The 14,578-nt window shown below is 38.8% G+C and overlaps 1 protein-coding gene across 3 annotated transcripts in view; it reads left to right on the top strand.

The window, feature by feature from the left end:
• Positions 1–14,578, top strand: part of ATF7 (activating transcription factor 7) — a 91,151-nt gene that overhangs the window by 13,644 nt on the left and 62,929 nt on the right. For all 3 annotated transcript variants that reach the window (XM_022572013.3, XM_022572014.3, XM_022572015.3), the window contains exon 2: positions 5,036–5,104. In XM_022572013.3, the coding sequence (XP_022427721.1) occupies positions 5,057–5,104 (48 nt within the window). In that variant the 5' untranslated portion in view covers positions 5,036–5,056. The remainder of the gene's footprint in view (positions 1–5,035; positions 5,105–14,578) is intronic.

Below are 14,578 nucleotides of genomic sequence, written 5' to 3'. Positions count from 1 at the left end.
CTCTGGAATTGCTAGTAAAATAATTTGATAAATGACCATAAAGAATAGGAGAAGGGCTTCCCTGGTGGCGCAGTGGTTGAGAGTCCGCCTGCCGATGCAGGGGACACGGGTTCGTGCCCCGATCCGGGAAGATCTCACATGCCGCGGAGCAGCTGGGCCCGTGAGCCATGGCCGCTGAGCCTGCGCGTCCGGAGCCTGTGCTCCACAATGGGAGAGGCCACAACAGTGAGAGGCCCGCGTACCGCAAAAAAAAAAAAAAGAATAGGAGAAATAGTAAGGGATCTAATACGTATACTGATCAACCTATGACTAATTGAACTTGTAAATTAAGCCATCATTCTTACCCCTTACTTGGCATCTTTCATGCCAGATGACAAGGATTCTTTTCCCAACCAAACTTTAGTCAGGCTCCTGAACCTTCTTTTAGGCTTATCTGTGTACTTCCTTGTAAAACTGAATTTCAGCAAGAACCTTGCTAAGTCAGTTTAGCAAGAGCCCCCCACCCTCAGTATCTGTTCTCTCTCATATCTGATTAGGTTCTTCATCTACTACCATCCCTCAGGTGATGTCTCATCACCCTGGCCTGTCATCAGCAAGAATCTTGTTAGGTTAGTTTAACCAGAATCCCCTTTACCCCTTATGTTTCCTCTTAGTAATTTTCTAGTCACTGAACTCTACCCTGGTCCTTGGCTGTTAATTCCCACTGGCCCATGGTGTATTGAAAACTGAGCCTGGTTTATATACTGAGATCTCTTAGCCACTATTGCAATAGTCCTGAATAAAATCCATTTTTTACTGCTTTAACTACTGTCCAGCTCTGGTTTTCTTTGACACAGTTGAGAGAAAGATTCTTTTTTTGCAAAAGACTATTGTCTTTATTTTTGTGTCCGCTTTGCCTGGCACTTAGTAGTTCTTTAGTAATGCTTTTGAATGAATAAATGATAGCTAGTTTGAACCCCTTCTAGATTTTCATGAATCTTTGATATTTATGGTGTACATGCCCTTCTCATTTTTTTATACTTAGCAATATCTGCTTTTTGTTATTAGGAACCTGCAAACAGGCCACTGGGTGTGTTTATATTGATACATGGCTTTTATTCCTTACCTTACGTTGGGCCATCTTAATAACATCAGTTGGTTACTAAAGAAATAATTATATTACGCCAGGTCCAGAGAACTGACTTTTTGTAGACCTCAGTGGCAGACTCCATCCTCATTCCATTAAAAAAAAAAAAAGATAGATATACATATGTATACACACAGAATCAGAGAATCAGTTTTCTTATTTGCACATTGACCATTTTAGGATATACTTCTGGCTCTGACAAAACTATTTAAGAAAGATTCTATGGGGCTTCCCTGGTGGCACAGTGGTTGAGAGTCCGCCTGCCGATGCAGGGGACGCGGGTTCGTGCCCCGGTCTGGGAAGATCCCACACACCGCGGAGCGGCTGGGCCTGTGAGCCATGGCCGCTGATCCTGCGCGTCCGGAGCCTGTGCTCCGCAACGGGAGAGGCCACAACAGTGAGAAGCCCTCGTACCGCAAAAAAAAAAAAAAAAAGTAAGATTCTATGAAGTTACCCCAATTATTAAAATCATTCTCTAAACCTTGGATTTTCTTCACTTTTCTGCCAGCATTCAGATAACTTTCTCTCTTTTAATGAATACCAATTTTTATCATTCATGCATTCTGAGCACATGAGCCTTTTCCTTGACCCCTAGGACAGCCTTTTTATGCATCTTTGTTTTCCTGTTCTAAGATCACCACTGAGAGCGTTTCACTTTCTTTTGGAAATGTCTCTAAATATGTGTATCCCCTGTCTGTCATTTATTGCTTAGTTCTAAAGAATGCTTGAGTTTCATCCTGAAGAATAGATTGAGAAACACATGACAGACTTGAATGCCGTGCCTGGACACGTGATCTACCTGTCAAGCAGTACAGTTACAAATGGGCTGTGAGTTAAATTCTAGTGAATGGCAGTATCATTATTCAAGATTTCACCTTTTGTCTCAGTCTTTATACTACAGAAATGTGTTGCTATTTGTTTTTGAGGAGACATCAGTTTGACCTCTCATTATCAGAGGTTAGTTTTAAGTATCAAATAGAAATAAGCAATGGCATTCTTTATATGTAGCGATTGATATAGCAGACTGGGAATGAAAGAAATTTTTAGAATGATGTTAACTGGAAATTCTTTTTAAGTGGAGAGACAGATCATTATTGTTAAATATTTCATTTTAAAAAAAGACATCACTTTAAAGTTAAAAGCAAGAATGATGGAAATGAAAAGGAGCAAGAGATTGAGGGAATGATTGAAGAATAATTGTAGGGGGACTTCCCTGGTGGTCCAGTGGTTAAGACTCCACGCTTCCAATGCAGGGGGCGTGGGTTCAATCTGGGTGGGGAACTAAGATCCCACGTGCCACGCGGTTGGGAACAAAAAAAAAAGAATAATTGTAGGTATTTAAGAAAGAGGGCCTTCTTCCTCCCATTGTGATCTCTCTTCAGTGAAAATGGCAAAACAAAAGGCAGCAAAATCGGAAGGAAGCAGGAAATCTTAGTTAGTGACCCACAGATTTGAATATTTAAGAGCCATGAAAATGCTTGCTTCTGTTACATTTTAATTCTCTTCCCCAAAACTTATTTTTGCCTTTTTTTCTGCTTTTAGAAAGTCTTGATTTTTCATCTCTATTTCCTAGTAAGGATGCAATGAAATAAAATTTGGAAGCCATAAATTGTGATGTGACTGTGCAAAACCAAGTTAAATTTTGAATTCTGTGGTTTGAGGAAAACCATTCCAGAATTTATTTAATCAACTTCCTATACCTGTGCTGCCCCACTTCTCAGCCAAGACCCTTTTCCTCCTCTAAATCGGTAGAAAACTGAGAAAACTTAGCCTCAAAAAACATAACTAAGGTAAAAATAAGGAATCCTGCCTGCTTATGTTACATCTGCTCTATCCCTTGTAGTTTACTTCCTGATTGAAAATAGGTTAGAGGATCTTGTTGAAATAAAATTCTCATTTAGTGATTTTATTAGAAAAGCAGGTTCTGGGACTAGGAAGTAAAATTACCTCCAGCACAGCAGTTGTTAGGAATTTTTCCAGAGATCAGTTGCTTTCCAGAAATGTTCTGAGTTTTCAGCCATAATGGCATTGGTCTTTGCATTTATTTACTGTTGTATATTTGTATTTATTTTTTGCACTGTGTTGTAGTTCTAGAAAGTGTATTTAAAACAAACGAACAAACAAACCAGAAGACCTCCTTGTCCTGGGGCTGTGTGAAGAATAAAGCTCTCATTTTCCCAGTACCAATCATCAGCTTGAGCTGGCCTCTCCCAGGAACAGAATTTATTGAAGCAATTTATCCTGGCTAAATGTGATATAAATCTGTGTACACCTATGTACATACAGGCTCTCTTCCATTACAGCAGTGCTGCAGCATCAGTTTCCTTCATAGTCAGACCCTGTTCCTATCACAATGAAGGATTGCTAAGAAGCCCTTTGTATTTTATGGGGCACCCCACAATTTTAAACAGCGATTAGTTGTGGAATTACTGATCAGACTACCAGAAATACGGGTTTCCAACCCTAGAGTGAGTCTTAAGAGAGTAGGAGAGATGTTACCACTGCCCTCTGAGTTTTAGGCATGGTTTTCTGATTGCCAGATTTGGTCTAGCACTTTAATATTTATTTTGACGTAGATCTGACTGAGGTTAACCTGACATTTTGGTTTATCTCCAAGATGAAAATTCGAAATTTGGTTATAGTTCTGAAGTCGTTTCTACGCATATTCAAATTGTAGTTCTTCCTCTTTCATCTTCCCTTGTTCGTATTCTTTCATACAGCTTTCTGTCTTGTAGAAGGATGTTTGAAAATGTCCTTTAGGAGTTTATTTTATAAAGACTATTTTTGTGACCCCCCCCCTTTTTTCTCTTTCACTCTTTCAAAATACTCTATATCTTTTAGGAATATTTTTACTATGATTTGCATTTCTAATCCTTATCCATCTCCACCTCTATTTTTATTCCTAGTTGGGATATGAGAAATTTCCCCAACACATTCATTTGGAGTTATTGTTCTTTGACAAAGAATTTTGATCAACATTTCAAAAGTTTAGCTTCAATAATTAAAAAACAACAACAGTATAAACCCTGTTAAATTCTAAAGAGAAACGGAGAGGATGGATGGTGATGCCTTTTAGTGCCATTTCTTTTATCCCATGCAGCAGCACACATCTGTTGGCTACAACAGAGCAGCCCAAGAACTCTGGCCGAGAGCAGCACAAACAGCCGGAACATATTCACCCAGTAAACCCCCAAAGAGTCGACATTTGTTTTATTGCTGCTTTTAAAAACCTAGCCATAAATAGAATCAGGGGGGAAGGGCACCGATATTTCTCCATTTGCCACCGACGATTGGTGGGGGGAGAAGGAGGCTCCCCGTGGGGAGAGAAGGGTTTTATTTTTATTTTTTTATTAATGAAAATCATTTCCCATGTAGCCCAATAGGATGGGTGCTTTGTTTTCTTTGGCAATAATCTGGGATAAACGGCCCTTGCCAACAGTCTCATTGTTTATACACCAGGGAGCCAGATTATGGCCCTGTAAAATGGAGCACCCCTCCTATAATCCCTTAATTAATTAAATGACAAATTTTGGTCTTCTCTAGTTCAGAAATATGGCTTCCGCATCGAGCGTTCAGTGGATTTATTGACATAGGGAACTGCACTGGTTGTAATTCAGCAGACTGGAGAAGTGTGTTATATAGTAGCAGAAAGAGGGAAAAATCTAGTAAAAGGCTTGAAATTCCTTGACTCTTTAGGTTTAAATTTTTCTAATTAAAAGTTTCAACTGAGGCACAGTAGATCATATGCCACCTGTCTAATGGGTCTCCCCAAAGTAGCCTGTGTTTACAGCTTTGATAGACGGCATTCTTGGAACACCTGTTTCTAGTCTCGATATTTTTGAAGCACTTTTTTTTTTTTTAACTCCAACGTATTTAACATAACTTTTCCCCCTACCTCCCCCTCCTCAGCTCCGCTCTGCTATATGAAATATGGGAGACGACAGACCGTTTGTGTGCAATGCCCCGGGCTGTGGACAGGTACGTTTACAATATACTTTATTGTGAATGTCTCGTTGTGAATCAAAGTGGCTGTTTTATCACTGAGGCAAAGAGTTTAAAGCCAGTGTTTTACGTGATCACTGGAGGTAATCAGATCAGAGGATTTGTAGTGTGTAAATCCAAGTTATGAGGAAATGTAGACACTCTACCGTAATGAAACCTGCCTTGCTCTCTTTCATATTGTTATTCTACTGGTGTTTGTTTCGCAACACACAGTGTTGAGGAATACATGTTGCTCTCGCCTCCTTTCTAAAGCTATTTATTTAAACACAAAGCAAGTTTAGAAATATCCTTTCTTCAACCTTCATGGATGTAAAAGCCTGCTTAGCATATTTGGATAGGAAGCTGAAAATGCACCCATTCATTGTGAACCTCAATTTGCCAGAGTCTATTTTGGATTTTCTAAATAAGAAAAGGTTTCTTTTGACTGTTGATCAAGAAAATCATTGTTAGCAGCTAAGGCAAATACCTGTCTAGGAAGGACAAATCCAACATAGAATCCGAGATCTCACAGCAATGTATCAGCTACAAGTTTTCTCAGCCATTTTCCCTGTCTGACACCATTAAATGCCTTGTTCTGTGTGTTAGCTGCCATGTTATTGTTTGTATGCGTATACATTGTGTCAAATATTTTTCATCATGTACTTTTTAAATAATTTTGTTGAAACTGCCTTTTTTTTTTTTTTCATTTTGTACCTTCTTAACACTTATTCCTAGATCCTCCCATTCTGCCATGTTCCGCAAAGAATGAAGAAAGGAATACAAAGAAAGTTTTATTCAAGAGAGTTTTATTTGCCTTCAACAGTTGATTTTATGGAGCCTGAAGGGTTGAATTTCTTTTCAGTTAGGAATATGTCATGTGACTGTCCAGTGACACTTACTGGTAGTATGTGGGATTGCAGAATAGTTCTATTAAACATTGTAAATACTCAGAGAAGTATAAAAAGAAGAGAGTTAAGTTCCAGAGATTCCTAAGAATTGGAATTTGAGAGACAAATAGGGTTGGTGACAAGGAATGGGCAGAAGGATGACTCCAAATTCCAGTAAATGCTGAAAATTTCATAAAAGACTAAAAAAGCCAATTCTGAAGTATTTAGCATTGTAGAGTTTATTTCCTTCCTTGTCAAAGCTTTCAGCTGTATTGTTTGTTGACTGCATGTTTTCCTCATGTGGGGTGTGTGTGTGTGTGTGTGTGTGTGTGTGTGTATGTGTGTATATTTTTTTTTACAATAGAAGCCACTTGGGAAAATAGAGTAAATTTGTTTCACTTTTCAGACAGCTTTATGGGAGTACATACCTGAATCTGATTCCTCCAAATTTTTGTGTGTGAATTTGTTGATTATAGTGCTTACTGTGACTCCCATAATAGTTACCGGGTACCCTTTTTACTTATCTCACTTACTTTAAAGAACCTGCACTTTTGGTGAAAAGATTTATTTTTCTTCACTTATTGTTTAAGCTGCTCAGTGCCCCTCTTATGTATTGTATGCTTAAGACTACCCAGACAAGGGCTTAAATAAATAAAAATGGATGGTAAAACTAAAGGAATACATAGGAAAAGCATCTCTTAAGCTTTCTGAGAAAGAAAACATATCAATAGGGTTTCTTCAGGCTATCTCATCAGAAAAAAGTAGTTTTCACCGAGATTTGTGAGATCCCAGAAGGGCTTTGTGTTTGTTTCTTTGTTTTTGTTTTGCATTATTTTGGACAAGAGGTAGGAAAACAGGGATTTTTACTTTGGGTCCTTCTTGTATTGTTGGGTTCTGTTTACCATAAGCCTTTTCCTTCCACTACTTTTCCCTCCCATTTCTGAATTGTTTGTTGGTATTTTGGTCATTAGGATTCATTATAACCTCTGGCATAGATCCTGAGGCTTTTTTTTCCCTCAGTGAGTGTGGAACTGAGGGAGATTGCTACCTTCTTTTGGATTCAAGTTACCTGTTTCATAGAAAAAAGGATAAAAAGCTACAACTTAAGGCTTTGAGGTAGCATGATTCATCCTTTTACCTGCTTTGCCTGTCAAAAATTTATGGTCAGGTGAGATTGTAGTTCTTTTAATATTTATTTACTTGCTTATTTATTTATTTATTTGGTTGCACTGGGTCTTAGTTGCTGCAGGTGGGCTCCTTACTTGTGGCATGCGAACTCTTAGTTGTGGCATGCATGTGGGATCTAGTTCCCTGACCAGGGATTAAACCCAGGCTCCCTGCGTTGGGAACACGGAGTCTTATCCACTGCGCCATCAAGGAAGTCCCGAGATTGTAGTCCTTTAGTTATATTTAGTCTCCTTTCAGGTTTCTCCCAATATCTAGTAACAAATAACTCTAGAGTGGGATCTCTACAAGATTTACTATGATTGCTTTGTTATATGAAATAGTGAAAATCTGACAGAGAAGATAAATTTGGTAAAGTGAACTACCCTTGGCCTGTCGTCCCAACTTCCTTATTACCTTGAAAATGGTTTCATTCTGTAGCCACTTTGAGGCCTTCAAGCCTATTTATAATCAGTTGTCACTGATTCATTGATTACTCCAGAAATGGTAGAATAATAAAAAGGCTATGTAAGTCCCAGGAGAGGTAATAAGGACCATGATCATTTTTGCAAGGCATGTTTAGAACTCAGCAGCCATAGAAGTCTCAAAAATCAGTGGCTTCTACCAGTTAGAGGAAGAAGGAATGAAAGCAAATTATAATTCAAGAGACTGATCCATAAAAAAACCAACCAACAAAAACTGTAGGAATCTTGTATTATTTAAATATCTGTTCTCTGCCCAGATTTTACCCTGTGTACCCTTAAATTCAGAAATCATCTTATGCCATAATATTAAGGGGAGGTGAAAGGAAAATTCACCTAAAATAGACTAGTGGATTATGTGCTCCACCATATAATCAAAACCACCGGGCTTTCAATGGATACGTAAACATGTTTTGGTTGCTAGGTCTTTAATGGCTGTTATTTTTGGATTCTGTTCATGATCCACTTCCCAACAGTAAGTCTGATGTGACACAGCTGAGTTCTAAATATGCTACATGTACTTTTTAAAAAAAGATGGCTGCTGAAGTTTGTGTTCTTTGCATTCTTATCTGAAAAGACAGGTGATAGAGTTTTTTGAGCTAACTTATTCCTATTCTCCTGTTGAGTCTCTGTTTCTCTTGAGGCCTCATCACCCTCATGAAGAGGAACTCAGGGAAAGTAATATTCCTGCTAATATTTCTTTACAGAATGTGGTCGCAGGAATAGTTAATAGAGCTGCCTCTGGAGAATGGGTTAGTGTTGTTAAGGCAGCAGAGCCCCAGATACCCTGTGGTAAAGCGCTGGTTGAATTTGAGTTGTATGGGTTTCAGAAATGTTTATAAGATAGCATCTATTTAAAAAACATTGTAACTATAAAATAGCTTTGCCTCTGTGTTATTAAAATATTAGAAATACAGTTTGGTGCTGAATCTAGGAAGTCTTGTAAGTTTTTAATGCTTGGGGGGCACTTTTACTTGAAGGTGGATTATAAAGTTCTGTGGCATGTGGAAGCAGGAAAAATTACTGTGTGTCAGTAATCTTGAATTTGAGATGTTACTTCATGTGGATACAGTTCGGTAACTTACCTTTTGGATGCCTTTTGTCCTTTTTTTTTTTGGCCATGCCTCCGGGCTTGTGGGATTTTAGTTCCGTGACCAGGGATTGAACCCGGGCCCTCAGCAGTGACAGCATGGAGTCCTAACCACTGGACCACCAGGGAATTCCCTTAAAATGTTTTATTGGAAATTTGTACCTTTTTTTTTTTTTGGCTGCACAGCACTGCCTGTGGGATCTTAGTTCCCCAGCCAGGGATCGAACCCGTGCCCCCTGCAGTGGAAGCTCAAAGTCCTAACCAGTGGACTGCCAGGGAATTCCTTGTCCAATATTTATTACCAGGAGTCAACAATTTCCATATTCCTATACCTCCCTTTCAGGCCCATGATGCTGGTTTGCAGTATGAATTATGCAGATTTAAGTAGTTCTGGTTACCACCATCAAGTCTTTGAGCAGAAGCTGGTTGTATAAGCTTCTTACTTAGAATGTCTATTTCCTTAAGAACAGGAACACATTTCCTCTGAGAAGGTACTATTCATGGATAATATCATCCCATTATTAGCCATTTTTGAGAAAGGTTTCTGTTATAACCACTGTGTATCGACTCTGTCCTTTTAAGGAAAAATCCTTTGATTGTTTCTCTACCCATTGTGATGCTGAGGTGCTGTTATTCTATCCCCACCCCACCCCCACCGAGGATATCTACTACCAGATCTTTTCTTCTCCCAGAGAACATTTCAGTACAGGTTGATGTTCTGTTCATATCTCTCTGAGACACTACACGCATAACTAGTTCAAAGACCTCCGGAGCCTGCTTTCCCTTCCGAAGGCCAGGGTAGCAGTAGAGCCCTAGTTGTGGTGGGATGGAGGGCAGCTTCTTTACATCCTTATCTTGTCATATAATAGGAATAATGTTTATGGTGCTGTAGTCCTGGCTTCACTTGGCATTTAACCAACCTCCAGTGCTGTTTATTGCTTCGTATCCTCTGCCTCCATGAACATTATCCCTTAAATCTCTATTGCTTTGTAATATATGAGGCAACAAATAGCTTCTATGATTGGTTAAATGCTGGCATGCTGCATAGGTGTATATTTTATTGCCTATGTAACACAAATCTATAGAGATTATTCCTGTTATCCCAGCCCTCCCATGAAATAGGCTCTGCTGGTACTGTGGGACTCTGGATTGTTAGTTCTGTCCCTTTGGCAGGTTTTCCTATTAACTGGCATTGGCACAAAAGAAAAGCAAGGAAGAATGGCTGGTGTTGATTACTAATTCTTTATGTTAGGGGAGCATCTTGAATTGGAGAATAACAGGAAAAAATGGCTCTGGTACATAAACACCACTTGTGGTGATATGTGCTGTGATATGTGCTATCTTTACATGCTTCAACAGGTGAAAACAATTTCAGGCAAACAAATAAGCCTTTCTTTCTCACCCCCTGCCAAGAGTTTTAAAAAAATTCAAATTTTTGGGCTTCCCTGGTGGCGCAGTGGATGAGAGTCTGCCTGCCGATGCAGGAGACACGGGTTCATGCCCCGGTCCAGGAAGATCCCACATGCTGCAGAGCGGCTGGGCCTGTGAGCCCTGGCCGCTGAGCCTGCGCGTCTGGAGCCTGTGCTCCGCAACAGGAGAGGCCACAACAGTGAGAGGCCCGCGTACCGAAGAAAAAATAATAAATAAATAAAATTCAAAATTTTATTTAATAATTCATATTTCATTCAATAATTAATCCAGTTCCCATCTGGTAAGAGTGCCTGCATGCTGTCAGGCAGCTGAAGATACACTGCCTTATACACAATTAGGCCAAATGCTAACCTTGTTTTTTGTAATAATAATATGTTGATTTTGAAATAACTTTCAGTCCACTTTAAGTATGCTGCAGTTTTATGTAATCTTGTAATAGCAGTAGACCACTGTTATGCATAGTAAAGAAAAAAACTGGGACTGGGATAAAAAATGTAGACATGTTAAGAGCAAGGAATTAAACCCAAGTTTTTTTAATGTCAGATCTGGCACTTTTGACATTTACTCTTAGAAACAAGTGGTTGGTTATTTTAGTTTTTTGTGTTATATTTATTATTACGTTACTAAGAGCATAGTAGGTTAAAAGCATCCAAGCTCCAGTCTGCCAAAAAAAAAAAAAGGCCGTATGAACCTAATTGGAGCTATACCCAAGAAATTAAGGTGAAAATTTTCAGTTACTCACTCTTGTTTTCCTTGGATATGACTTAATATTTGGTATGGGAGCCCAGAAACTGTTCTCAGAACATTCCTGATAGAAAAAAAAATCCTCTGTCTTTGTATCTCAGTTCATCCTGAGTCAGGAGAAGGGCCTCTTTCCTAGTCCCTTCTTTTACAAACTGCTGAGTTTATAAACCGCCTTCTGCATATGAGAGCCTGTCCTTCATTAATCCCTCTTTTGCCACCCCTGCAAAACCATGTACATATAACTAGGTTGTTAACTTACAAGATATTGTCATTATTATATAGAATTCTTCGTTCTTTTATCAAAAACTCTTCCAGCTAATGCGGCAAATTGAAGCACAGCCACTGTGCTCCCTCTGTCTGGTTAGCATGTTTCTTTAATGCAGATTGACTTGCTCAGCAGTCGCGTTTTGTCTGAAGCCCTTGTTAAGGCCTACTCTGTATGTGGATTCATAACACATCTGTGTGTACATCTACACTGCTGTATAAATAATAATAAGTAATCACCAGATGGCCTATAACTGCTCCTCTGGACCCGCTGGGTCTCTTGAAGCTGTTAGGAGAGTCTTCTGGCGTTTTGCTGGGGAAAACTTGTCATAGATTTATTTCTAAAAAAATTCAAACTCACAACTGGGTGTTTAGGACTAGATATTGCTGTGTTGTAAATATTTAACAGGCTTTGTACAATGACAAGTAAAAGCACCATTACTAACCACACACAGTGGCTATGGAGCTCTTCTTCCCTCCCGGCCATTTAGAAAGGAAACGAAATGCCGATAAATTGTGCATTACGAACAAGGTGCAAGAGATGCTCTCTGGATGCTCTTTCATAGGAGAAGAAAGAGAACTTAAATGTTCTGCTCAAAGGATGTAACAGGGCAAACTTAAGTTTTTTAACCATATGCTAGTGACTTAAATAAAACAAAATGCCCCTTTTAAATTGGACTTTATAATACAAGAAAAGCACCTTCAGCTGGAGTTTGGTCAGAGCCAGGTTTCAGTCTTAATTGTCTTTATAACTAAACGGTAAATCCCTTTAAAAGGGTTACAGTTGCAAGTGTTAGTAAACACTTAGCTAAATTTCAGTTAGCTATATTTTAGACTTTGGGTTATGTCTAAAAATTTAAGACATATAATTGATCATTTGATGGTATTATTTATAGAGCAAAACTTTTTTTTTTTTCCTCTTTTCCTTCATTTTTCTAAAAAGGGGTATTTTGTTTTGGGGAAAAAATATTATTCTGGTTTAGCCTGCTTATAATTTTCTGTGCTATATTTTGTTATTATTAATCCCCTTCCTCCAGTACCTGTTCCAGGGTACTTGCTCAGTACAGTAATGCATGTTTTTAAAAATAAAAATAAAACTGACTCCCTCTAAATGTTAGTGTTTTTTAGTCTTTGTTTATCATAAGATAACATAAAAAAAGGTTTTAAACAAATTGGGTATCTTTTAACTCTCAAGCCTAGTTTTTCTTTTGTCTGTTGATGGTTGAATCTGTTTAACCATAGAAGGACTGTCCTATAAATCATAGCATGTGGCTGTTATATTCGAGTTTGGATGTATAGAAAGCTTTTCTCGTTCAAAATCTCATCTTGAAGAAGTGACATACAAATTGTGAGGCAGAAATGCTGCTATTTATAGTTTATTGTAGACAGATTTTGCTTTTTACGTCTTCTCATAAAATTAACAGGTTAAGGAAAGGATTTCAAGGAGGAAAGAAAGCATCATGGAGAAAAGATGGAAGCTTTGGGATTTATCTCTTTGTAATGGTGCCTTTGTGTTTTTACTTTGAAATTTCTTTGTGCAGTGAAATATGCTACCTAAGATTGTGATTTCGTAAGAATCTGGACTATTTGCAATTGTCATGTGAAAGTACAGAGAGAATGAGAATGAATTTTGTGAAATTAGCCCATTCCCAGTCTGGCACACCATGTGCCCCGTGTGGCTGCTGATTCTGCTGGCAGATTGAAGAGCTGAACCAGCTTCTGCTCTAAAGACTAAAATTGCCAGCCATCATTCCAGCTTTAAATCTTCTTGTTCACATCGATGATGTCAGATTTGGAGCAAACATAGTTCTGTCTTTAGATCCCAGGTGGAATTTGCAATTCCCTGGGTTGGAAGGAAAGAGTTCTTCCTTTTTGCCTTTGAAAAACTTGAGTAGCTCTGCAAGGAAAGTCAGCAGAATAAATCTGCAGCTTTACCTTGTCCTTTGAGTCATTGTAGAAAGCTGAGTGCTCTGTTCAGCATTCAGCAGATTGGCTGTCAGAGTTGCAGCTCTGCTTATCAGATATATAATCTCTCTTAAGAGCCATTTATGTTATTCCAGAGGGGATCATCCAATGGCAAAAGGAACGCCTCTTTTCTCCTCTCAAGGGTCAGATCTTCTTTCGATACTGGGCAATTACCCCTTGATTTTTCTGAAAAATACCTCAATCTACTATACAGATTGGCACCAGCACAGGTTGCGACTTGGTTACAATGACAAGCTCTGATTGCTTAGCCACAGGGAGAGGCATCAGGGTGACACTCGTAAGTATGCCAGAGGCTTAATGGTGGTGATTTTTCTGCTGAGTATCTCAGTGCCCCGTATGAGCTTGGCTTCTCTTCTCTTTCTCTGAGGGAGAAAACATTTGCTTTAGTGTTTTGCACACTAGTCACTATAAAAATGCTGCGAGAGTTGTCTTTCTCTCATTTCCTCAAGTCTCTTTCCTTGTCTTAATTATTGTCCTCTCCAGTTTGAGATCAAGGCTTATAGTCTTAATTTTTTACTTTTTGCTTTCCTCTTGTACTGCTTATCTTGGCTCTTATTAGCCATTGTACCTGGTGGGCATTATTAACCAGTGTTTCCTCTAATTAAAAAAGATTAATAGACTTTATTTTTTTAGAGCAGTTTTATATTTACAGAATTGAAAGTCCAAGAGTTCCCATCTACCCCCTACCTTGTTGTACCTCCAGCCTGCCACATCTTGTATTAGTGTGGTAGATTTGTTACAACTGATGAGCTAATATTGATACATTATTATTAACTAAAGTCCATAGTTTACATAAGGGTTCACTCTTTGTGTTGTACATTCTATGCGTTTTGACAAATGTATAACATGTGTCCTCCATTACCATGTCATACAGAATAGTTTCACTGCCCTAAAAATCCCATTGTTCCACCTATGCATCCCCCACCCCACTTCAGCCCCTGGTAACCACAGATCTTTTTACTGTCTTCATAGTTTTGCCTTTTCCACAATGTCATATGGTTAGAATCATGCATTTCTTTAATTTTTTTTAAAGTCATGAGCAGATAACCATGTGATTGGGAATAGCTGGAGAATGGGGGAGAGAAAATTAAGATGTGAGGTCACAGCTCTGAGGTCTCTCTAAAAGTACAAGAATCAAATCTAGGGAGATTTACGTGGCCAGCCTTTTTTCTCTACTGGGAGTCTCTCTGATGTTAAAGGATTTGGCTTGCCTGGAGACAGTTTTACTGGTTTTAGGTATTGGGAGCAAGGACAGGATGAACACTGAATGGGCTGTTTCTGGGGAGTCAAGGTATTAGGGCTGGGCAAGGTGAGAGGAAGTAAAGCCTGTGATCCCTTTTCCTTTGTTGAAGTACATTTAAATAATGTACTTCTACATTAATTAAAGATTCATGTAAGTTAATGTTATTAGAAAAGTATGGGA

This window comes from Delphinapterus leucas, chromosome 11 (genome assembly GCF_059928025.1).
Source record: "Delphinapterus leucas isolate spDelLeu-1000000601 "Yukka" chromosome 11, BTC_Dleu_Yukka2, whole genome shotgun sequence".
NCBI lineage: Eukaryota > Metazoa > Chordata > Mammalia > Artiodactyla > Monodontidae > Delphinapterus > Delphinapterus leucas.
The sequence above is the reverse complement of the archived record's forward strand: the minus strand, read 5'-3'. Positions and strand labels throughout refer to the sequence as shown.